Below are 15,523 nucleotides of genomic sequence, written 5' to 3' on the forward strand. Positions count from 1 at the left end.
GGGTTGTGTGGAAAAGAAGCTGAATGCTTTGGGATAAAGAAGGAACCAATCATGGAAGGCAGATTCTGTCCTATGGAGGGAGCTAAAGCCGGGCTGAGGTGTGAAGCCCGGTGAGCGATCTCTTCGGAAATGAATTTCCCCCCTGAGCTTTGTCGTATGTCAGCGGGTGGTGACAGCTCAGCGTCTGACAATCACACATGTCAGAAGGAGGCAGGGGGAAGCATTAAAGGCATGTGTACTTTTGCGCGTGTGTACATTCATATAGATTTGTACGGGAAAATGAAGGAAGGAAGGAAGAAAAAACAGGGTTCCAGAGTTCAAATTCTGATCCAATCTGGAGTCTCTTGCCTGCAGGCATCTTAAGGGGAAGCAGGCATCAATGTTTCCTCATGGCCCCTGAGGCCCAGAGCGCTAACGCAGACTAAAGCTGAGAAAAGCTGCAATTTTTTTTTTTTGGATTCATGTCAATGCAAGGTGAGACACTTTGGGCATAATATTCAAATACAGAGAAAAAACATGTGTAGGGTGAAGCTAAGACCTGGCAAATGGAGGAGACAGTTCACAAGGTTCAGACTTATTCTTATCCATCCCCTTGCCTGAGTGTCAGGGGCTGACGGGGAGATCTGACAGGGGGCAGGTTAATCAGCTTATTCTGAATCTCTGGTCAGATCTGGCGTGTTTTGACGCTCTGCCGATCACAGATATGATCGGACTTGCCCCTGGCTGTCTGGCTTGACTGACTGTTGTGACGAGCATGCTTCTGAGACCGGGCACGTACTTCAGAAATAGAAGGATCATCTGGGATGTGAAATAATTGGATTATATAGACCAGTAACACAAACAAAGACATAGATTCAGCAGGAAGCAAAACATCACCACCTTTTCTGCAAGGCATATTTCACCCTGGTTAAGTTTGCCTTCTTTAACCATGCTCATTTAGCTACTTGAATAGAATCCTTAATCTGAAGTAGACTGTCTACAACAGCACTTAACTAATTAAAAGCATTATAACAAAAGCCAACTAATTCTTGAGAGCCATATCTGATTGCTTTTCAAGCCTCCCACTCCTCTAAACACTGCCACTCATTTAAATCTTGGCAGAAGTTGCGATGCTGGGAAATGTCGCTGCATCATTCGATTCCCAGCAGCCTCTCTGAAGGCTTGTCAACACAATCTTAGCTTGACAGCTTCAAATCAATAGCACCTCTCTCCTTTTCATCTCATTTAATCTTGGACGTCCCTGCAGTGGGGCAGTGCCCTGGCTATCACCTTTGAAAGACATGAACTTATTTCCTATTTTCACATGTGGCTTTATGTTTGTTTATATTTGTTTATGAGCAAATTAGACATGTTTGGCGTACTATATGATTGCTCCATAGCTCTTAAAGACTGGCCCACACTAAAAAAAAAATCAAATCTTAATAGATGTTTCAAATGTGACTGTTTTGTCACCAAACAGCACATCACACAGTAACAGATTCTGTTCACTAACAATCAGAGTTCTGACTTCCAAAACCGGAAATCTTACAAATCTCTATAAACAATCATGTGACTTTAGAGTAAACATACATGGCATAAAACAGGCAGGGACAACTAGCTATTAGTTCTTGCACTACTCTTTACAGAAAATTCATGAAATTCATTCAAGAACATGGAACAAAAATCTGGATGAGGTCATGGAGACAGCATGAACATGTAATATACATGTTGCAGCACGAGCTGAAGGTGAGTAAAAATTGTCACATATATAAGTTTCATTTACATATGGTGATTCTATGTCAGACAGGCTGTTTGTTAATCCTTAAAAAGCCATAATGATAACTCTTGACATGAACTTGGGATGAAAGTAGAGATGGTTTAAATACAAACTGGTTGTAGCAGGAAAAGCCCTGTATAAATCAACACAGTCTTACTCCCAACTCAGGAGTCGCCCCACACATCAAGTTGTTATAGCTTCAAACTGTCTACCAATCTCACCACAGCGTACCGCTTTCCTCATGCACATGCCTCACTAGCTGCACAGCACAGTCTAGTGGATTTGCCCTTGCAAACATCCACCTGGCTTCAGCTGAAAGTGAATGGCAACAAGCGATGCCACTGAAGCTTTCACTGTCAAACACATTGCAAGGTGCTCTGGAGAGGAACATCAACTAAACGCCAGAAATCTTATCTGGAATGTGAAATGCGGACACTGTATGCAAATTTGGATATTTAACAGCTTGCTTTCATGTATGCAGCGTGCTCTCACATGAATCTTAAAAGTGTGGATTCTCAATTAGACCTGGGTGCGGTCCACAGCAATGTCAAACACACATCAGCAAAGCGAGCGGTATGACTGACAGACTCCATCCTTACCTGTCTATGTCGCCCTGCATCTCTTTGCTCCCTCTCTGGGATACTTCTCGAGAAGAAGCCGCGTCTGAGGCTCGGCCTGTGTTCCGCGCATACAGATGGAGGCCACCGTCTGTAAGGTATCTGTGAGAGGAGAATTCATTAGAGGGCGTAGATGTCTGATCACAGCTTGGCATTGAAAGAGTTAGTCAGTGTTTTTGTTGTTTTAAATTTAAAGAAGCTGATTAAATTAAAGCAGTAGAGATAATACAGGGACCTGATGGATATACTGATTAATGAACACTGTTTAGGCTGTATGTGCATTTTTTTTGAACTCACAAAAAAGAGCATGTTTCAATGTGTGTATGTGGCAGTGAGCAAGTGGTAATTGAGGCTAGTGCCAGAAAGCTATCAGACACGGCTGATAGGACATGGGGATCATTAGCGTTGAGCTAATTAAGCTAATAATTCAGCTAATCACCTTTCCCTCCCGACATGTTACTACATTTTCTGTTCTGACACGTCTTTAATCCTACACATGCTTCACTCATTCACTCTGACAATCTTAAGTGCATGGGAACGTGTGTTCATGCGAGTGTGTGTGTGTGGAATTAGCTCAAGGCATTTGTTGCTATTGAGTGAATGAAGGTCAGAGGCCCACACACAAGTTGTTGTGATGTTTTATGGAAGACAATGACTTATCTTTTTTCATTCAGGTTCCGGTAATCTGTCAGTGTATCGAACGCCCTCAAGGTTCGCGCTTCCTTTTAAAGACATGACAAACCTATGATAGCCTTGGTGGGTGTCAGCTGGTCATTTGTTTTAATGTACACAGGAAGATGGGTGAGGCCTTGGTGACTGCATGAATACACAGCTAAGTGTGAATTTCAGGCCGTTTTTCAGCTAAACCCAGTAGTTACTGCGACATCCCTTTGTGTCACTTGTATTCATGATCCTTCAAAATATAAATGGCCTTTAAAGTAGTATGAATGATGTACAGGACCATCCTATATGTAAATCTTCTGGTAGTAAAGCTTACAAATCTCACAGACTGTCATGAACATGAGCATGCTTTAAAATTAAAATTAAGTAATGTGTTCAATGCATAAAAGAGGCAAGGAAACACCTTATAACTACCAAGGACTGCATGTAGGAAGGGGCAACTGGAACTACTAAGTTTCACACGCAGTACAAAATAATAGCAAGTCCAGGTGGTAGATTTTTATCAAGAGCAAATACTAACATCAACCAAACCAAATCCTTTGCCCCAAAAAAGTTTCAGCTGTCTAAATAAACGCTAGCACCAGTCTTAACCAAGTTTTCAGTTGGTCGCCAACACCGACGAGCTAAAAACTTGTAGGGATTATTAGTCTAATGGTCTGAATACAGTCTTAATATTTTGAATTTTACATTCATGTCTGTTAAAGATTCAAATATACACATAAATATTCAGTCACTGATTTAAATAGAAAGGCCCCATCACCAAAATTCAACCTGCTATTAGTCTCACTTTGATTAACAGTTCTATCAATTTTAGACAATAAGATAAAAAGCTGATTATGAAGATGTTAAATATTTGTTTACATGACTTAAATGGTACCTTGTAGAGTTTTTGGCCCCTAACAACACATGGAGTAATGTGGGTGCTCTATTTGTTTGTACCATGCACACATATGCATGCGTGTGAGCACTCAGGTGACACAATTCACATCCTTCGGTTGGTTCATGCCATTCCTCTGGTTGGCAGTTGGTGGTGGTAGCAATGTGCAAACAGCGAGGAAGATTGGTAATTAGCAAATAAGCGTGTAAGGGTAAAGGATACAGAACATGTTAACATAACATGTGTTGAGTTACATATGTGAATAAGCCTGTAATTCATTGATTGGGCCATTAAAGCAGGAGCTCAGAATTAGTCAGTGCATCAGAGGAAGCCAACATGCTTAGCACTAGTCATCCTACCCGCTGGTGATATCATCCATCCGGCCGTTCCTCCCTAGGATGTCCCCATCACTCATGTACCCTGCCATCTCCATCTGCTTCCCTCCTTCCAGCCCTCCTCCTCCCTTCTCCCCCTGCTCCGCCCCCCTCGCCCCTGCTGCCACGGCTGCTCGCCTCAGGGGGGCACTGAACACAAACCTGGAGGGGTCCGAGTGGCCGCTGTAGCGCCCCGTGGTGGTGCCAGCGCTCGTCGTGCTCGCCCTGGGCGCAGCGTAGCTGCTGGGCATTGAGGGGGCTTCGCCTGCCTGGAGACGCGGGGTTTGTGTTTGGCCCAGACGCCAGGCCATGGGGGAGGAGCGTGAAGTGAGGGCTGGTAGACTTCGCCCATTGACCTCAGTGGTTACCGTGGTGTCGAAGGTTGTTTCTAGTGTGCTGTGGAAAGAGAGGTGAGCAAAATGTGGGTTAATTTTGATGCAGCAAAAACTGAAAATGATCAGCATTGTATTTTCTAACAGTTTCCAGCTCAGTGTGGAGAGTTTTAGAAGAAGTGCCTTAAATACACAAACTCAAAACTCTATGTCATTATATCAAGTGCACTCCTGTGTGAAGGGCAAAGCACTGAGGTGAAAGAACCAATCATATTTTAAACAGAGAGCTGTCTACATCAGTCGAGTGCCACTCCCTTCAAATCTGCTGTTTCCTCTAACATTGCTTTGTGTATGTGTGTGTACGCATGTGTGACCTTCCTAAAGTGCTGTTTCTTCCAGTGTGTTAACTTGAAGGAGGAGGAGAGGAGAAAGTGAAGGCTCCCAGGAGAACATATGTCAGACCATCACGGTACATCACATAGAGATGGAGAGAGTGAGAGAGAGAGACAGCTACTTTTCCATCCAACTATCAAGTGTGTTTTTGCAAACACTTGAAATACCACAGAAAACAAAATCTGAATCAGGTGCATTTTCATCAGCAGGGTTGAAGGAAGTAAATAAACTCTCTGAAATGTCAGAAATATAGATTTAATGGCAGTGTGCAGATCTTTACTGACTTTCCAATCAGGTTTTCTAAATTGTTCTATCACCATTAGCTAATGAATAGCAGGATGAACATGCATCTAGAAGGAGAGATCTTGTGTAGGAGAGAGTGAAAAGTGTGAGTGTGAGAATAAGTGAAATCTTAGCAAATAAAAGCAGCCAAGATAAGGAATCAAACCTGGTGGAGGGAGACAAAGAGGACTGACTCACTATCCTGACAATCCTCCATTAGCCCTGCAACAGTCACTTTATTCTCTAATGTCGTAGAAGGATCTGAACATGTCATCTGCTGTGCAACCCACGAGTCTATCTATCGAAGAATGCCTTGCCAGACAACAACAAAATAAGTCCTAATTGATTTTTTCAAATTTGCAACAGCGCTACAGAAGTGCAGTGAGTGAGTCAGCAGGATTGCAAATGCAAAACTAATACACTCATGGCCACTCACACACCAAGCCCTGCAGCTTGATGTATCACACTGACACAGAGAGCGAAGCATGGCAGCAGTGGTACCTCGCTTGAGCTCTCTCTGCTGGGAAAACGGGTGCACTACAGTCACATGATGACAGCCAGAACAAACCACACTCAACACCACAGAGTTGCTCTGATTTGTGTCCTTGAAGATAAGTTGCTTGTGTGTACTCCAGGCACAAACATCTTTCTGTAAACAAAATGATGGCGTGCAGAATTATATAAAATACATTTTGCTATGGAAACACGATGAACACATAGGAAAAGTGTAAATAGGATTAAGGCTTTACATGTAATTGTTGCATGGATGCTAACACTATGATAAACTGACTGTCATATTTGATTTAGGCAATATGAGGATATGATGTTTGAACGTTAAAGGGACAGTTCATCCCAAAATCAAAATTACATATTTTTCCTCTCACCCATAGTACTTTTTATGAGTCTAGATTGTTTTGGTGTGACTTACCAAGTGTTGAAGATATCAGCTGTAGAGATATCTGCCTTCTCTCAAATATAATGGAACTAGATGGCACTCAGCTTGTGGTGCTCGAAAACAACAACAACAACAACAACAAAAAACACATTTGATAAACTCAACGGCAATGTCTCCTTCCAAAAATCATGACCTGGTTACTGAAGATGATCCATAGTCTTTGTTGTGAGCAGTTTCATGAGGGAACTATTTTCTTTCTACTAAAATACATCCATCAACTTTATTACTGTGCAAAAACGTGCATGTGCTGCTAGCTCACCTAGCACTAAAACTAATGTTACAGTTCAGTTCAACCAAGGAGGACGCCATTACTATTTACATCTCATGTTCTCACAAGCACCCAGGCAGCAATTTTTTCCCAGTGGCCACATGCAGTACTGCAGGGGAAAAAAAAAAAAAAAGAAATCCTCTGCGGCCCGGAAAGAATCTACCCCACACACCACCTTTGTAAAAGAGATATCTGTAAAACAAGGTCAATTATGAATCTGTCCATTCTGAATGTTTGAGCCATGGTGGTTTTACATTTGTAAAACTTTCCTCAATCTTTAGAAAATGATTTAAAAATCTGTGACAACATAACTTTGTTTGTTTGTCTATGAGTCTATGAGTCAAGCAGGAACAACTGCGCATATTCAGTGGGCTGCATACCCAGGAGAAAACCCTGAAGCTAGAAAACTTTTTTGGTGTATGCGCCAGGCAAGCAACTCCATTGGAAGGAATAAGTGCCATCTTGGCATCCAGTATCTAGTTATTACTAAAATCTATGGCAGATATAAGCTTCCTTCTGTGTAGTGATATGGTTGGCGGGTGTAGTTTTGAGTTTTTCAAATGCATTTTTTTGGCGCTTTGAGCACCACAAGCTGAGAGCCATGTAGTTTTGTTATATTGGAGAGAAGGCAGCCATCTCTATGGCCGATATCTCCAACACCTGGTGACTCACACCAAAACAATCTAAACTAATAAACAGCACTTACAGGTAAGAAGAAAATAGGCATTATTTGATTTCTGTCCCATTATTACATTAAATTGCAGCATCATCAGCAAGTTCATTCTAATGTAAATACACTCATCATCTTCCTGTTCTAACTTGAAAATGATGTACAGCTGCAGCCAATGCTAAAAAGACAATTTATAACATGTTTGCTACCCGGCTGCTGCGATATTGCCTTTGAAAACAATCATTTTAAGGGACAAATGTAGCTGATAATACAGTTGCGATGGAGGACAGTAACTGGATATGTGGGATGAGACACCTATTTGGATGCCTGCCTCTGTACGCTGGCCTTCATTAGGTGACAAAAGCAACATCTTAAAGCAGTGTCTGGCACATAGCAGTGAGAGAGGTGTGAGAACAGCGTTGTGTGTGTGTGTTCGGTGAGAAAGGGCAGAAAGTGCACCCCTGTGATGCCAAGTGTCAATGTGAGAGGGGCAGCGATGCCAGCCATATTCACAACGCATCTTTATCAACACCTTCTAAGACACACACACACACAAAAACCCAGTGACACACGCAATGCTGTGTCAGAGTGCCGAGAAACCAAATTAAACAAACATAAAAAAACAATTGCTTATCTGACAAGTGATCACAGCTGAATATGGAAACACAGAATCAATTTGCCACGGTATGGAAATCAAAATCATTTAACCATTCGTACACAATGTAGCCTGCTAAATCAGCTTATCTTTATCTACAGGAAGCAGAACAGGAAGAAAAAAAGACAGATAAACTGAGGGAGACTGTGTGTATGTGTGTGTGTGTGTGTGTGTGTGTGTGTGTGTGTGTGTGTGTGTGTGTGTGTTTGTGTGTGTGGAGGTGTTGAGATAAATGAGCGTGCAAAATGAAGGATGAGGCTGAGCAGGAACTACAGAAAAGGTGCTGTATATTTTACAAATCGAACCTACCACATATGAACACACACGCTCAACTGAAAACATGAATGATAGTCTATGTATACCATCAACATATCATTGTAAAATTAACTGCGATCCAGTAAAGGTAGAATATATATCATTGGTGGTTGGTAGACCACATTTCCCATAAACCCTGCTGCTTTTCAAGGATCTTTGCTTTATTCCACTATCTCGTATAGAGCAGAACAAAAAACCCAAATAAATCCTAACAGAGGGAGACGGTTTTGTTTAGCCAAGAGATCAGCAGGAGAAGCATCCATGTTGACAGCAGGGGATTGGTTATTGCTGAGCAATGCTAAATATAAATACACTGGAACTTTCCCTCGCTGCTGCTAATGAGGTCTGAGAGTTTCAACATGGAGTTCTCATGGAGGTTCATTCACTGATCATGGTACAAATGGAATTCTTCAGCACCACTTCAAAGCCTCTCAAATGTCACGTACAATATTAGCCACAAGGTCTTCATTATAGCAGGTTTTTCATCCTGTATAAAATCCAAAATCCAAGATTCTAATACGCACATGTACAATAGCAGCAGCTCAGATTCTGTCAAAATACACTATTTGGTAGGGCTGCATAACAGATTATGATGGAAATCCAATCTGTCCTGTGACGGAGAATCCTCTGAGAGCTTCTTCTTCAGACAAATTACCATCATCTTGAGTGCATATGAACGTCCCCCTTATGTAATATTCTCGACTTCCGAAGTGGAAATTTTCTAAAAGTTAAGTTGTGAGTGGGTTTGCCGATGTTTTCAGAAATTGCAGTTAATATATTGAAATTTTAGTTTTATACAGACTTTTTGGCAATTTTCTGTAATGTCTGAGGAAAACGTTGATTTTCCTAACGGCATCATCACTTCTAGCCACCGACTGTAATAACAGTAGCATCCATGGTGCCATTGCCTAGCCATTGTCACGCGAACTTAACCACTCGGATGCCAAGCCTATCGTGTACATGACTTCTCATGTCATAACCACGAGTTCCATTTGAAGGCAGCATTAAATCACAACAAAGACTTACACTGTATTCAAAGTCACTCCCCTGTTCACTCAATTGAAACTCCCTAAAATTTCTTTCTCACCCCTCTGTGTCTCATAGCTGTGAAGCACAGCTTAAACGCAAGTAAACACAAGGTCATGTTGTGAAACAGTCGTAGGTTTAGAAAAAAAGATCATGTTTTGGCTTAAAATAAGCACTTTTGTCAGTAACGTGACATAAATTTGGCGTGACAACCATACTGTAACGTTATGTTTGAACATTGTTGACTTTTGGTGTGATACGGGACATGAGCTGTGATCTTCTTGAAAACCTGGTTTGTTTGACCCATCCACGTTCCCTCCCTCTCGCCCTATGCAGACTTTCTGCCATGGATGGGTTTACAACAGAGTTACATTGGAGCCCAATGCATCTCATTAAGACACTAAAGGTTGCCTTTGGGGTCGATATCACATGCTGAGTGGAGTGTCAAAGCATCCTGGTAATGAGAATGGGCAGGTATTACAAACACTTGATACTTTTCTCTACAGTGGACAGTTAAATGAGATGTTAGGTATTTGAGAAACACCCTTTTGCATCATGATTGACAGATGTAGTGTTGCACTGTTCATGAATTGCATTGTAGGATTGCTGGCAAATGTATACTATTTACTGTCTACCATTAGGTAGTGATTTTTGAAACAGGATTATATTCTGAGCAACATGAACATAAATCTTGTACTGTCACAGCACCTTTGAAACTAATAGGTATGCTAATTTTAACTGGCATAGTGGACTTAGTCATTTATGATTTTGTTATTGGGACCTATTCAGGCAGCTGTGAGTTATTAGTTGTAAGCAGTCTGGTTTCATGACCTGAATTTATGTACAAAAAAGAAGTTACATTGTTAAGATTCAGTTGCGCAATACAAAAAAAAAAAAAAAGCAATTAAAACGGCACTGAGATTGAGTTGGATTCGTGTACATACTAACATGAAAGCAAAACCAAGAGAATTAAAAAAGAAAGAACTACACTACAAATAACAAGTGTTCTATTGTTATGTAAATGATTTTGAGGAAGTGTCATGACTGTGTATTTCACAGCATTAATGTATTCCAGCCTCATTGTAGAACCTAGATATCCAATTTATACACTTTGTAACTCAGCAGCTCACGCTTGATGAGTAACACAGTTATTGCTCTCCAGCTTTTGGAGGCAGAAAATATTGGAATGTGCCACTGCCTTATTTTGTCTGCTTGTGTCTATATGCATGTGATGCTGGGTATATATGCTGTACGTGAGGCAGGCATCAGGACTGGCAGATGTTAAAGCCTACTAAACTGAGAACAATTCACAGCAATTGCTCACTTCTATCACAGCGCACATCTTCAATCTGGACTCCGAGAAAGGGTCCCCGCCCCACCGCCAACTCAGCCATCACTCACACGCATTCACATACACACTCCAGTCAGAACAGCCAAGTCGCTTTCCATCTTCCATCATAGAATGAAAATTCATCTTGTCAAGAAGTGCCTCATATTACCTTCCTCCAGCTGAATCATGTCACTTCTCCACTCAGTCTGACTGCTCTCACAGGAACATTGTCAGGGATTAAAAAGTGTCTCTGGCTTTGACCTATCATTACTGTTAAGAACGTGTAATTTGGTAGTTTAGCTACACTTTTACTGTACGGTTGCAATCATTGCAAATTGCCTGGCATTGAAGCGTAAGCTAAATGTATATTAAAAAGAAAAACGTGCTCGCTTCAGAATGCACACAAATAGGACCAGCGGCTATCGTCTTAGTTCTAAAGCAATGAATAATTTAGCCTGCCCAGTTCTCTCCGTTCTCCAAATGTAAACACAAAATAAACAAACTCGACCGGGTGGAGCTATTATGTTCAAAATGTCATCTGGCGGTGGCTGAATCCCCGTGGGACTAGACAGGGATCCCTCAGGCCCCAGCAGACAGAGAGACAAGAGCAGGGGAGATTTCCCTTTTCTGTTTGTTGTGCCAGGTTTGTCCTTGAAGATGACAACATTTCTTCACACATGGAGCTGTCCCTTTTCCCTTCAAATGTCAATCAATACCATTTTCCATTGTCTGGATAGGTAAAAAAAAAGCAGTGGAGGGAAGGTGAATGTGTTTTTTGATCAATACAGATTGCCTGTGGAGGCACCGGCATCTCTAAAACATGGTGCGGATGTGAACTAAGCAGCTGTGTCGGCTGCAGTATCAAAGTAGCAAGGTCAGTTCAAAGAGAAAAGGACACAGTTTCAGGGCATCGGAAACCACAGCTTAGCCACTTAGAGGTTTTTCAACTGGGTCAGAAATTTAAGGTAACATTAGCTGCCACCAGCTCCCAGGCATGCAATTTCAATGTAGATTTGCATAATGCACGTGGAACGTCTGGGAGTCTTTAGGGAAATGTAGCAGAGAGGCCAAACACATAATGATGCAAAACCAATGGTGGAAAGAGCAGATATTAGTGAGCTCCATTATCACCATGGGTAGTACATTGTATCTAAGGTGGCAGTGAACTTAGGAACAGGGCTGAATAATACAGATAGCTTTAGTCAAATGAAGTTACAATATTAAGAGGTAGTGTTTAGGTTGTGTTTCCAATCACTCATGAGACAGATGGTTAAAACATCTGTTTTGAATGTATTCCTTGTCAGAAGATGCCAAAATGCATGCAATAGCAATGCTGTACACATGTTGTTCACATCAGTCATGTGACAAGTAATGGCATAAAAAATGTAACAGATGTCCTACATTTCACTGAAAACTCAGTGAGAATCCTTTTAACACATTCTAATTTTGTACTGGCACTGCAGATGTGCCTAGTTTAGTCAATATTCCTGTATTCTGCTCCATTAGTATTAAATGAGCAAGCACACCCCGCGATTACAGCGGCGACCTTTCCCCGCAGCATATGTAAAAGTTGCAGTGGAGGAGTGTGAAGGAGGTGGGTGAGTCATGGCCCCATGGCTATGTACTGTGAGACAGGGGATAGTCCTTGAGGGTAACAAAGGACAACAAAGATGGCAAAGATTAAAAAAGCCACTTGAAATTGAAAAATGATGGATTGCCCTTGTGGCCAGGGGTTGAGGGCTGACCATGAGTGCGCAGTGTCCCTGGTCTGGCCGGAGACCTGTGTTGCATGTTGTTCCCTAACTCTCTACCACATCATTTCTTGTCATCTCTAAACTATCAACTACTGATAAAAAGGCAAAAAAATGCACCAATAATACTTCAAAATTGAATAATAATGAATGGAAAACATCTTGAGTAAATCTTTATGCTATTTCTCACTGATCAAAACTCCGAAAATCTCAAAATAAGGGAATGATCATGATTACACCTTCACAAATTTGCTTTTATACAAAGCATAGCAGTCTTTCCAGTACCATATAGAGCTAGATTTGTTGAGGTGAATCTTTCCACGAGCACATATGGGCTCAACTGATATTTTGGACATAATGACAACAATTGCTCACTCTCAATCTCAATCTGTCGCAACAAAAAAACATCCAATATTTCGACTTTTTTTCAGTGTAGTCACCCTTAGAGAAAGACAAAACTCCTAGCAAACATTTGCTGGAGGGTGACATTATGTCCCTAGCCAAAATGGCTCAGGCAGACATGAAAACCTGCAGTTATGAGGCAGACATCCAGATGCTAACGTTATTTCAATGTCCAATAATGGTCCACTCATACCCTCTGTCGGGGTAGAGTGACGAAGTCCGTGCAGATAGAAAGTTGTGGTGGATGAACAGATAAAGCATAGGGTTTTCACCCAGGAGACTAGGGTTCAAGTTGCATGTTTACTGTTTGGTCCTGTTAACACTGTATTTCAACATTAGTAGGATGCTCAGGAAGTATGTTCAGCTGACGGCCAGGCAACATCGCTGATATCGGCACAACTTTCCTTTTGGAACTTTTTTTTTTCCAACCAAAACAGGACGTCTTGACTGAACGTTCAAACAACGGTCGTTCAACATCTCAATTTTTGCTGGGCTATGGCGGCTGTTGCTGTGCTGGTGGACTATATTTCTGCTTTTATGGCTCCTGCTGGAACACCCAGTCTGCATGAATGGGGTGTAAACAGAAATAGAGGGAGGATCCCAAAGAGAGAGCACGGAGAAAGAGAGTGATGAATATGACAGTCATGTCTGCTCGAGCATAACAGTGATTAATTACTTAAGGTCCTTCAAAGCTTCATGGTGATTACAGCCATTTCTTATCCAGGGGAGAGATTAGCACCGTCTGGCCGGGCTTTTGTCATAGATAGAATTGGCATGCACACTCTGAGGCTATCCTTACATTGAGAATATAAACATGTCCGCAGTGGCACACACTCACTGGCACACTTTTTTCAATGAAATGTAATGGTTGCCTATTGCTTTGCTTTAAAGGTTCTCACAGGCACATACATGTGCAGACGCACCATATATGATGCTAATGTTGAGGTATGATGATGCATTTTGCACATATTTAACGCTGTCTGTCCTTGTGCGTAAGATGCATGTGAATGAGACTTAATGTTTCAGACCAATCAAAAGCCTCACACCCAAAACCCATGGTTCCCATTGGATTAAATGGGGTGGTAAGACAATGTTGCTGTATTGATCGAGCCTGGCTGTTACTTCTCTGAGGAAAAAAGAACTCGAAAACAAACACACACACACAGACTGCCATCTGTCATGGCTGTCTGCAGCCTGGCCACCATCTTCCTCTGCAAATGGGGCAAAACACACAAAATAATAGACTGAGCGAGAGGCAGAGAGTCGAGCAGGGAACCATTGCCTTGGGAGCTGACATAAACCAATGGATATCATTTTGTCCTCGCCTGAGACCGCAGTTTCTACACTGTTAGATTGTCCATGCAGCCCATGGCTCACAGATGGGACACTTTTTTAAGGTGCTGATTGTCCATCAGCTCCTGAATGTCATTACATGTGTGCCAGCTGGTGAGGAAGGGGACGTCTGTTTTTTAATTAAATCCAGGAAACGTGGAGGGGAAGATGGCATGGTAATAGAGGGAACATCATTAATAGATGGAGACATATCTCCCCGTCGGATCAGTGTGATAAACTGCGCAGGGCGAGTCGGAGGTATCAGAATCAGAACTGCTTTTATTTTCCAAGGGCAACGGATGCACAAGGAAACTGCTGAGATATAAAACTATGATCACAAAGAAAATGTCTTGTTTCTTTTGGTTATTTTCACTGGTTTGGTCGTGACATGTGTGGGTCTCCTTCAAAGTGTGTCTTTTGTTTTGGCTATGACACATTTAAAGGAAGTTAAACATGTCTCAGCTTCAGACTTGCCACACAATACGTCGGTGTGACAACAGCCTTTAAACGCAGCCCTACAGGCTGCAGATCTCGGATGAGATAATTAAATTCTGTTTTTTTCTGTTGTTCTTGAAGAAAGATGCTATGTTCTTCCTTCATCTATTTCAAAACAGGTTCCCACACTCTTAACATTTTCCATATTTGTTTGTTCCTGTTGAGAGTCACAGAGACAATAGAATATATACAAGCACTCAACATTTTCATATTTCTTTCTTTACATGGAACCCATTTGCCAGAATGAATATTGCCATTGAAAGTTTCTACAGACCACAGGTACGTTACATTTGTATGCTCTAAAAACCAGCAATACACCTCCTTCGCACTACCAAAAAGCAGACAGACACAGTTAGCGACCAGCTGGTGAACACAGTGCAGCATTCAGGAGCTGAAGAGTCAGATATTTCCCTCAGGAGTTGGTGGAGAGCAGAATGAACCAAACAAGCCAAGTTCTGCAAACTTTTCTTATACTCTTTAGAAAGACAGGAAACTATAGTTGTGATTGTATCACAAGTCTCTCACAAAGGTGGAAGTCTTTTTAAATAAGCACTGGTAGCCAAATTAGTTTTCTCTACATTTGCTTTCTTTCTAGAACAGTGTGTCATTGAAGTAGATTGCTGCCTGCAGTGAGCCAGGTGGGGGGTCGAATCTTTGAAGCCAACCAGGCAAAAGCTGCAGTCATGGTCAGACAGAACACAAAGTCACACTAATCTAATGCCAGTGAAAGTATAAATAATGAATTAAACCACATAAGAAGCAGATGGGAGCATTTTTACACTTGAGTTGTGAGATATAAATGATCCTATTTGAGGTGTTACATTACACTATTGCCTCAGTTAAATAAGACAGCGGCTTAAAGCTGGGCCGCTCAGCATAATTCCTCAACCCTGAAACAAGTCATGTGGGTTAAATTTTAAAATTCTTTTAAAGATTTATTCTGATTGGTGGGGCTCATTTAAAACTCCTGACTTCATGAATAAAACGCCAGTGAGGAAGCAAATTACAACTG

At 41.6% G+C, this 15,523-nt stretch overlaps 1 protein-coding gene across 12 annotated transcripts in view; it reads right to left on the reverse strand.

The window, feature by feature from the left end:
* Positions 1-15,523, reverse strand: part of nav3 (neuron navigator 3) — a 539,739-nt gene that overhangs the window by 66,897 nt on the left and 457,319 nt on the right. For 11 of the 12 annotated variants that reach the window (XM_049566143.1, XM_049566145.1, XM_049566146.1 and 8 more), the window contains 2 exons: positions 4,291-4,701; positions 2,356-2,475 (listed from right to left, as the gene is read on the reverse strand). In XM_049566143.1, the coding sequence (XP_049422100.1) occupies positions 2,356-2,475; positions 4,291-4,701 (531 nt within the window). The remainder of the gene's footprint in view (positions 1-2,355; positions 2,476-4,290; positions 4,702-15,523) is intronic. The other variant, XM_049566142.1, reaches the window with a different exon arrangement.

The sequence above is a fragment of the Epinephelus fuscoguttatus genome, linkage group LG22, assembly GCF_011397635.1.
Source record: "Epinephelus fuscoguttatus linkage group LG22, E.fuscoguttatus.final_Chr_v1".
Classification (NCBI taxonomy): Eukaryota; Metazoa; Chordata; class Actinopteri; order Perciformes; family Serranidae; genus Epinephelus; species Epinephelus fuscoguttatus.